Source organism: Scomber scombrus, chromosome 16 (assembly GCF_963691925.1).
Source record: "Scomber scombrus chromosome 16, fScoSco1.1, whole genome shotgun sequence".
Taxonomy (NCBI): Eukaryota; Metazoa; Chordata; class Actinopteri; order Scombriformes; family Scombridae; genus Scomber; species Scomber scombrus.
The window spans coordinates 1,144,858-1,154,857 of record NC_084985.1 but is presented as its reverse complement, the minus strand read 5'-3'; the positions used below and the strand labels follow the sequence as shown (position 1 = coordinate 1,154,857).

At 40.6% G+C, this 10,000-nt stretch overlaps 1 protein-coding gene across 1 annotated transcript in view; it reads right to left on the bottom strand.

Moving 5' to 3' along the window:
* The window catches only part of LOC133996210 (atrial natriuretic peptide receptor 1-like), a gene marked incomplete at its 3' end in the record, with an annotated part of 45,511 nt that overhangs the window by 7,525 nt on the left and 27,986 nt on the right, over nucleotides 1–10,000 (bottom strand). Inside the window, 6 exon segments of the mRNA XM_062435789.1 lie at nucleotides 632–736; nucleotides 6,420–6,497; nucleotides 6,617–6,691; nucleotides 6,781–6,901; nucleotides 9,318–9,402; nucleotides 9,749–9,884. Coding sequence (XP_062291773.1) covers nucleotides 632–736; nucleotides 6,420–6,497; nucleotides 6,617–6,691; nucleotides 6,781–6,901; nucleotides 9,318–9,402; nucleotides 9,749–9,884 — 600 coding nt within the window.

Below are 10,000 nucleotides of genomic sequence, written 5' to 3'. Positions count from 1 at the left end.
CAGTGTGGAGGGGGATGGGCTGCAGGAAAATACACAACACATCTTATGATTACTGGGATTGCTCTGACCTGTATGTTGTTGTTTTTTTGTTTTTTGCTTTGGTCTGGTGTTGTTTTGTTTCTGCTTGGGTTTTTTTTTTTTGCCTGTGTGTGATGCATATTGGTATTTGCTGGTGTGTAGATTGATGGGTTTTTCTTTAGTGGGTGTTATTTTATTTTTTTTCTCTTTCTTTCTCCTTATCTTTGTTTCCTTAGTTTATTGTTTATGGTGGTATTGTGGTGTGGTACTGAAAATGCTCAATAAAAGTTAAGTCATAAAAAAGAAGGGAATGGAGGATGGATAAAGGCAGGTATAGAGGGTAAAGACAGATAAATATGGTTATAGCTGACTATAGAGGGTTATACAAGAGCATACAAGGTAAAGATGGGTATACATAGGTTAAGAGATTTGATGAAAGGGGTTCAGATGTAAACGACAGACTTTAGAGAGATATAAAGAGTTGATAGAGGAGTAAAGAAGAGTATGGAGGATAGATGAAAGGGGCATAGAGCGGTAGAGAGAGACAGGTGGAGATTTGATAGAGAGGTATACAAGGTATAGACATGTATAGACGGGTATATTGAGTCTGTACCTGCAGGCTGCCTCTAGGACAGTACTCTGTGATGATGCACATGTTTGGCGGGTCGATGCAGGCGCCGATGAAGCGGGTCAGGTGTTCGTTCTGAACGTCACGCATCTGCAGGAACACACAGAGGCTGCTGGTTCAAAATCCCAACAAGAACATCGGCATGTGACAAGCAAAGGCACCAAACCCTGACGGCCGACTGTCAGCGGTCAATCAGGTGGTAGGTCAGTAGTTCTGAGAGAAGGCGGGTCGATCCGTCGCTGAGTATGCTGGTCAGTAGGTAGGTGGGTTAGGTGGGTGAAGTAAAGGTCCATCAGTAGTTAGGGAGGTAAAGTAAAGGTCTATCAGTAGTTAGGGAGGTAAAGTAAAGGTCTATCAGTAGTTAGGGAGGTATAGTAAAGGTCTATCAGTAGTTAGGGAGGTAAAGTAAAGGTCTATCAGTAGTTAGGGAGGTAAAGTAAAGGTCTATCAGTAGTTAGGGAGGTAAAGTAAAGGTCTATCAGTAGTTAGGGAGGTAAAGTAAAGGTCTATCAGTAGTTAGGTAAAGTAAAGGTCTATCAGTAGTTAGGTAAAGTAAAGGTCTATCAGTAGTTAGATAGGTAAAGTAAAGGTCTATCAGTAGTTAGGGAGGTAAAGTAAAGGTCCATCAGTAGTTAGGGAGGTAAAGTAAAAGTCCATCAGTAGTTAGGTAGGTAAAGTAAAGGTCTATCAGTAGTTAGGGAGGTAAAGTAAAGGTCTATCAGTAGTTAGGTAAAGTAAAGGTCCATCAGTAGTTAGGGAGGTAAAGTAAAGGTCTATCAGTAGTTAGGTAAAGTAAAGGTCTATCAGTAGTTAGGGAGGTAAAGTAAAGGTCTATCAGTAGTTAGGTAAAGTAAAGGTCTATCAGTAGTTAGGGAGGTAAAGTAAAGGTCTATCAGTAGTTAGGGAGGTAAAGTAAAGGTCTATCAGTAGTTAGGGAGGTAAAGTAAAGGTCTATCAGTAGTTAGGTAAAGTAAAGGTCTATCAGTAGTTAGGTAAAGTAAAGGTCTATCAGTAGTTAGGGAGGTAAAGTAAAGGTCTATCAGTAGTTAGGGAGGTAAAGTAAAGGTCTATCAGTAGTTAGGTAAAGTAAAGGTCTATCAGTAGTTAGGTAAAGTAAAGGTCCATCAGTAGTTAGGGAGGTAAAGTAAAGGTCTATCAGTAGTTAGGGAGGTAAAGTAAAGGTCCATCAGTAGTTAGGGAGGTAAAGTAAAGGTCTATCAGTAGTTAGGGAGGTAAAGTAAAGGTCCATCAGTAGTTAGGGAGGTAAAGTAAAGGTCTATCAGTAGTTAGATAGGTAAAGTAAAGGTCTATCAGTAGTTAGGGAGGTAAAGTAAAGGTCCATCAGTAGTTAGGGAGGTAAAGTAAAAGTCCATCAGTAGTTAGGTAGGTAAAGTAAAGGTCTATCAGTAGTTAGGGAGGTAAAGTAAAGGTCTATCAGTAGTTAGGTAAAGTAAAGGTCCATCAGTAGTTAGGGAGGTAAAGTAAAGGTCTATCAGTAGTTAGGTAAAGTAAAGGTCTATCAGTAGTTAGATAGGTAAAGTAAAGGTCTATCAGTAGTTAGGGAGGTAAAGTAAAGGTCTATCAGTAGTTAGGGAGGTAAAGTAAAGGTCCATCAGTAGTTAGGGAGGTAAAGTAAAGGTCTATCAGTATTTAGGGAGGTAAAGTAAAGGTCTATCAGTAGTTAGGTAAAGTAAAGGTCTATCAGTAGTTAGGGAGGTAAAGTAAAGGTCTATCAGTAGTTAGGTAAAGTAAAGGTCTATCAGTAGTTAGGTAAAGTAAAGGTCCATCAGTAGTTAGGGAGGTAAAGTAAAGGTCTATCAGTAGTTAGGAAGGTAAAGTAAAGGTCCATCAGTAGTTAGGGAGGTAAAGTAAAGGTCCATCAGTAGTTAGGTAGGTAAAGTAAAGGTCTATCAGTAGTTAGGGAGGTAAAGTAAAGGTCCATCAGTAGTTAGGGAGGTAAAGTAAAGGTCTATCAGTAGTTAGGGAGGTATAGTAAAGGTCTATCAGTAGTTAGGGAGGTAAAGTAAAGGTCTATCAGTAGTTAGGGAGGTAAAGTAAAGGTCTATCAGTAGTTAGGGAGGTAAAGTAAAGGTCTATCAGTAGTTAGGGAGGTATAGTAAAGGTCTATCAGTAGTTAGGGAGGTAAAGTAAAGGTCTATCAGTAGTTAGGGAGGTAAAGTAAAGGTCTATCAGTAGTTAGGGAGGTAAAGTAAAGGTCTATCAGTAGTTAGGGAGGTATAGTAAAGGTCTATCAGTAGTTAGGGAGATATAGTAAAGGTCTATCAGTAGTTAGGGAGGTAAAGTAAAGGTCTATCAGTAGTTAGGGAGATATAGTAAAGGTCTATCAGTAGTTAGGGAGGTAAAGTAAAGGTCTATCAGTAGTTAGGTAAAGTAAAGGTCTATCAGTAGTTAGGGAGGTAAAGTAAAGGTCTATCAGTAGTTAGGGAGGTAAAGTAAAGGTCCATCAGTAGTTAGGGAGGTAAAGTAAAGGTCCATCAGTAGTTAGGGAGGTAAAGTAAAGGTCTATCAGTAGTTAGGGAGGTAAAGTAAAGGTCTATCAGTAGTTAGGTAAAGTAAAGGTCCATCAGTAGTTAGGGAGGTAAAGTAAAGGTCCATCAGTAGTTAGGGAGGTAAAGTAAAGGTCTATCAGTAGTTAGGGAGGTAAAGTAAAGGTCCATCAGTAGTTAGGTAGGTAAAGTAAAGGTCTATCAGTAGTTAGGGAGGTAAAGTAAAGGTCTATCAGTAGTTAGGGAGGTAAAGTAAAGGTCCATCAGTAGTTAGGGAGGTAAAGTAAAGGTCTATCAGTAGTTAGGGAGGTAAAGTAAAGGTCCATCAGTAGTTAGGGAGGTAAAGTAAAGGTCTATCAGTAGTTAGGGAGGTAAAGTAAAGGTCTATCAGTAGTTAGGGAGGTAAAGTAAAGGTCTATCAGTAGTTAGGGAGGTAAAGTAAAGGTCTATCAGTAGTTAGGTAAAGTAAAGGTCTATCAGTAGTTAGGGAGGTAAAGTAAAGGTCTATCAGTAGTTAGGGAGGTAAAGTAAAGGTCTATCAGTAGTTAGGGAGGTAAAGTAAAGGTCCATCAGTAGTTAGGGAGGTAAAGTAAAGGTCTATCAGTAGTTAGGGAGGTAAAGTAAAGGTCCATCATTAGTTAGGGAGGTAAAGTAAAGGTCTATCAGTAGTTAGGGAGGTAAAGTAAAGGTCCATCAGTAGTTAGGGAGGTAAAGTAAAGGTCTATCAGTAGTTAGGGAGGTAAAGTAAAGGTCCATCAGTAGTTAGGTAGGTAAAGTAAAGGTCTATCAGTAGTTAGGTAAAGTAAAGGTCCATCAGTAGTTAGGGAGGTAAAGTAAAGGTCCATCAGTAGTTAGGGAGGTAAAGTAAAGGTATATCAGTAGTTAGGGAGGTAAAGTAAAGGTCCATCAGTAGTTAGGGAGGTAAAGTAAAGGTCCATCAGTAGTTAGGGAGGTAAAGTAAAGGTCCATCAGTAGTTAGGGAGGTAAAGTAAAGGTCTATCAGTAGTTAGGTAAAGTAAAGGTCTATCAGTAGTTAGGGAGGTAAAGTAAAGGTCTATCAGTAGTTAGGGAGGTAAAGTAAAGGTCTATCAGTAGTTAGGGAGGTAAAGTAAAGGTCCATCAGTAGTTAGGGAGGTAAAGTAAAGGTCCATCAGTAGTTAGGGAGGTAAAGTAAAGGTCTATCAGTAGTTAGGGAGGTAAAGTAAAGGTCCATCAGTAGTTAGGTAAAGTAAAGGTCTATCAGTAGTTAGGGAGGTAAAGTAAAGGTCTATCAGTAGTTAGGGAGGTAAAGTAAAGGTCTATCAGTAGTTAGGGAGGTAAAGTAAAGGTCTATCAGTAGTTAGGTAAAGTAAAGGTCTATCAGTAGTTAGGGAGGTAAAGTAAAGGTCTATCAGTAGTTAGGGAGGTAAAGTAAAGGTCCATCAGTAGTTAGGGAGGTAAAGTAAAGGTCCATCAGTAGTTAGGGAGGTAAAGTAAAGGTCTATCAGTAGTTAGGTAAAGTAAAGGTCCATCAGTAGTTAGGGAGGTAAAGTAAAGGTCCATCAGTAGTTAGGGAGGTAAAGTAAAGGTCCATCAGTAGTTAGGGAGGTAAAGTAAAGGTCCATCAGTAGTTAGGGAGGTAAAGTAAAGGTCTATCAGTAGTTAGGGAGGTAAAGTAAAGGTCTATCAGTAGTTAGGGAGGTAAAGTAAAGGTCTATCAGTAGTTAGGGAGGTAAAGTAAAGGTCTATCAGTAGTTAGGTAAAGTAAAGGTCCATCAGTAGTTAGGAAGGTAAAGTAAAGGTCTATCAGTAGTTAGGGAGGTAAAGTAAAGGTCTATCAGTAGTTAGGGAGGTAAAGTAAAGGTCTATCAGTAGTTAGGTAAAGTAAAGGTCTATCAGTAGTTAGGGAGGTAAAGTAAAGGTCTATCAGTAGTTAGGGAGGTAAAGTAAAGGTCCATCAGTAGTTAGGGAGGTAAAGTAAAGGTCTATCAGTAGTTAGGGAGGTAAAGTAAAGGTCTATCAGTAGTTAGGGAGGTAAAGTAAAGGTCTATCAGTAGTTAGGGAGGTAAAGTAAAGGTCTATCAGTAGTTAGGGAGGTAAAGTAAAGGTCCATCAGTAGTTAGGGAGGTAAAGTAAAGGTCCATCAGTAGTTAGGGAGGTAAAGTAAAGGTCTATCAGTAGTTAGGGAGGTAAAGTAAAGGTCTATCAGTAGTTAGGGAGGTAAAGTAAAGGTCCATCAGTAGTTAGGGAGGTAAAGTAAAGGTCCATCAGTAGTTAGGGAGGTAAAGTAAAGGTCCATCAGTAGTTAGGTAAAGTAAAGGTCTATCAGTAGTTAGGGAGGTAAAGTAAAGGTCTATCAGTAGTTAGGGAGGTAAAGTAAAGGTCTATCAGTAGTTAGGGAGGTAAAGTAAAGGTCCATCAGTAGTTAGGGAGGTAAAGTAAAGGTCCATCAGTAGTTAGGGAGGTAAAGTAAAGGTCTATCAGTTGTTAGGGAGGTAAAGTAAAGGTCTATCAGTAGTTAGGGAGGTAAAGTAAAGGTCTATCAGTAGTTAGGGAGGTAAAGTAAAGGTATATCAGTAGTTAGGGAGGTAAAGTAAAGGTCTATCAGTAGTTAGGGAGGTAAAGTAAAGGTCTATCAGTAGTTAGGGAGGTAAAGTAAAGGTCTATCAGTAGTTAGGTAAAGTAAAGGTCTATCAGTTGTTAGGGAGGTAAAGTAAAGGTCCATCAGTAGTTAGGGAGGTAAAGTAAAGGTCTATCAGTAGTTAGGGAGGTAAAGTAAAGGTCTATCAGTAGTTAGGGAGGTAAAGTAAAGGTCTATCAGTAGTTAGGGAGGTAAAGTAAAGGTCTATCAGTAGTTAGGGAGGTAAAGTAAAGGTCCATCAGTAGTTAGGGAGGTAAAGTAAAGGTCCATCAGTAGTTAGGGAGGTAAAGTAAAGGTCTATCAGTAGTTAGGGAGGTAAAGTAAAGGTCCATTAGTAGTTAGGGAGGTAAAGTAAAGGTCTATCAGTAGTTAGGTAGGTAAAGTAAAGGTCTATCAGTAGTTAGGGAGGTAAAGTAAAGGTCTATCAGTAGTTAGGTAGGTAAAGTAAAGGTCCATCAGTAGTTAGGGAGGTAAAGTAAAGGTCCATCAGTAGTTAGGGAGGTAAAGTAAAGGTCTATCAGTAGTTAGGTAGGTAAAGTAAAGGTCTATCAGTAGTTAGGGAGGTAAAGTAAAGGTCTATCAGTAGTTAGGTAGGTAAAGTAAAGGTCCATCAGTAGGTCTATCAGTATAAAGTCAGATTTCTTACATGTTTTAGTTCAAACAGAACCGTCCTGGTCAGCTCAATGCGTTTCTTGTTGATATACTTGATGGCTGCCAGATTCCCCTGCAAGAGACGGATCCAGTAAGATTACCACATTACTCATTAAACCATGATGTTGTTTTCCATTACAGCAGTATTAGCTGTCAGAGGAGTGTGTTTGGCGGTGTGAGGCGGACTCAGACCTTGTAGTATCCAGTTTTAGTGTAGATCTGGAAGTTTCCCTCCATGGTCATGAGAGAGCCATAGTTTGATCCCTTCTGCAGAGAAACCAATTAAACTTATTTCAACCAGACAGCGGCGAGTGGTAACCATGTTTATTATGGTTAATGGTCTGTGTGATTGTTACCAGAGACATGGTCAGTCTGCTGCAGGCTCTGCGCAGGACTTTATCCAGGTTACTCATCTGGACGTCGTCCCAGAAAACTCTCCACAGCTGAGCCGCCAGCTCGCTCTCCAGCTTCAGCTTCCTGTTGGATAGATGGGAAGACCAGTGTGTGTGTGTGTGTGTGTGTTGGACAGTGAGTGTGTCATTGTGTGTGTTTGTGTTTGTAGATTCAGTAGGTGTGTGTGTGTGATGATAGAGGTGGGGAAGAAGGGGAAACAGAGAGAGAGGTGAGGGAAAGGATAAACAAGAAACAGACGAGTGTGTTGAGCAGTGAGACAGAAACAGAGACAGACAAAGAGACTTCCCATGTTCGAGTCCAGAGGCGGGAACGTGCTGGAAAATCCCCAAAATGAATCAGGGTCCTGGAACATGTCGGGATTATCGACTAATCCGGGTTTTAGATGGATGTAAATGAGCTACTGACTGTTAAACCCGAAGGAATTCACTCATTAATCACAAGAGTAACTATACTGTTACACTGCAGTAGCTAACGGGGATCTGAATCTAAAATAAATAAAATGTTGGAATATAGTCATCGAATTGCAGTTTGACTCACTCACATCTCTAGAGACCAACATATAAGAACACACTGCTATAGCTGCTGCTGCTGCTCGACTTGTAAGAAGTATGGTGTTGTTCTATGTTTATCCATGCTATATAAATAAAGTCTGATTGATTGATTGATTGATTGATTGATTGATTGATTGATTGATAAACCCCTCTCTACCTGTCTATACCCCTTTTATCCATCCTCTATACCCTTCTTTACCCATTTGTACCTTCTACACTCCTCTACCAGCTCTCTCTTTACCCCTCTAAAGTCTGTCTTTTCCTTCTCTTCCCTTTTCATCAGGACACTGTGACACGACCATGATTTGTTGGGTCGATCACTTCCTGCTGCTGTCACTTCCTTCCATTCCTGACCTCGGTGGCAGCGCTGCAGACTCTAATGTTAGAACAAAGGAATAAAATGGGCCTGACTGAACTGATTAATGCTACTCTGCTGGGTTACACCCTCCTCCTCCTCCTCCTCCTCCTCCAGCATCTGGTTCCTTTTATAGAAACCTTAACTCTAACCGTCCTCTGGTAGGAAACTTCTACCTTCATTTAACATGTAAATTCATCTTGTTATTAGTGACACTGACAGTTATTTACCATGTTTACCTCCAAGAAAAACAACCTCACATGAACAAAGATGGTTGAATCTAATAAAAAAGTCATCAAACTTTTCTCTGCAGTTGAATTTATTAACATTTCATAAACCAGGCTAACTAAACAGCAGTTCTCCTCAACTACATGGCCAGTGTATCATGTTAATAATAAATATATCATCAGAGCAAGATCTCATAACTGTGATATAAACACTAATATATGAGCACTTTCCATCAGGCCTTTCATTGGCAGCACTGTTCATTGAGAGGTAACACCAGGTGGGGAGCTCCAGTACTCTGAAATGAGGCCAACGTGGAAGTAACTTAAAACTGCATTCTATCAAAAGGCCACCAGGGGGCGACCGTCTTGGTGTCAAAAGGACTTCCGTCTCTATACAAGTCAATGGAGAATTCACCAACTTCTCACTTGATTTCTAACCTCAGTAAACGTTTTCAAAATGTGTTTATGGTCTCAATCGCTAGTTTAAAGCCTTCTTCAATGCAGTATGATGTTCATTTGGGACATTTTGGCCTCCCTGATTTTATATGTGACGATAAAGCAGGGTATGCATTAGGGCGTGGCTACGTGGTGATTGACAGGTTGATTGGTTCACAGGTTCAGGAGGGCGCCTCATGCTCCTCCTGATGCCCATATAAGTAGAATCCCTGTTTTTATTTTTCCCAGCATGCACCTGATATTTTCAAGATGGAGCTGCTCAGATCCGATACTATTGGCCTCCGAGCAGCAGTCCACAAAAAAGTGTGAAGATTCTTGGGGCAATTCATAGAAAGTGAGCTCATGTTTAAGATAATGATTATCGATCGTTTAGCATCGTAGGGAAACTGATGGATTGATAGAAAAACACAACAAAGGTGTTTTTTTAGTATTTTCTCCTCAGCTTATGTGTGAAGTTGAATTGTTTTTATCCCATCTCACATCCCTTCTGTCTGGGCCTCGAGATCTCTCTTTTTATATGAGAGAGAAAGAGCGAGGGGGGAAAAGGGGGAAAGAACAGAGAGAAAGGCAGAAAGTATGAGATGAGAGACGGTTGAAGAGAAGGATGAAGAATAAACGACAGACAAGAGAAATGAAAAAAGAGAAAACAGATCAGAGAGAGAAATGAGAGCTCAAATCACAACATAAGTGTGTTTGTAGTCTTGTACATCTATCTTTGTGAGGACTCAGACCAGAGGAGTCACTTTGGGCTGACGCTTCGCCGACGGTTTAGACTCAGTTTTAAGGTTAAACTTTGGGTTTAGATCCAGTTCGAGGTTCATGGAAAAGCTTCATGTCAGAGGTCCTTACAAGCACAGAAGTACAAACATGTGTGTGTGTGTGTGTCTCACCTGTAGATGAAGATGGTGATGGTGAGGATGATGACGAAGACGAAGCAGATCACTATGGCAACCATCTGATGCATCGTAATCGTACCTGGAGAGAAAGAAGCAGACGTCAGAGGACTGCTCAATCAATCAATCTTTATTTATACAGCAGCTATCAGTACAGGTTAATGTATCCTGTATCTATAGCAACCATAACACAGCCTGTATCTATAGCAACCATAACACAGTCTGGTGGTCTCTCTATTCATTACATTCCTCATACAAGTGCTAAAGATTGACCTAAAAGTTAAATGGGTTCAATAGATTTTAGTTTTTGAGCAGATATCATGACACAAAGTGACTTCTACCAAACGGTTGAGCAGACCTATAAAGGGTTAAAATGTGTGTGTGTGTGTGTGTGTGTGTGTGTGTGTGTGTGTGTGTGTGTGTCATACGTGTGAGGCAGGCTGGATCGTCGTTCTTGAAGCCGCACTCAGGTACGTCGGGAGGCGGAGCTCCGCCGGGCCACTGGAAGCTCCGCCCCTTCTGCATGACCATCTGATTCAGCCCGCTGTTATACACACACACCACCTGCGCACACACACACACACACACACACACACACACACACACAGACACACACACACACACACAGGAGGCTGGTGTGAGTTTGTGTTTCCTCTCAGGTGTCGGTCGATGATGACATC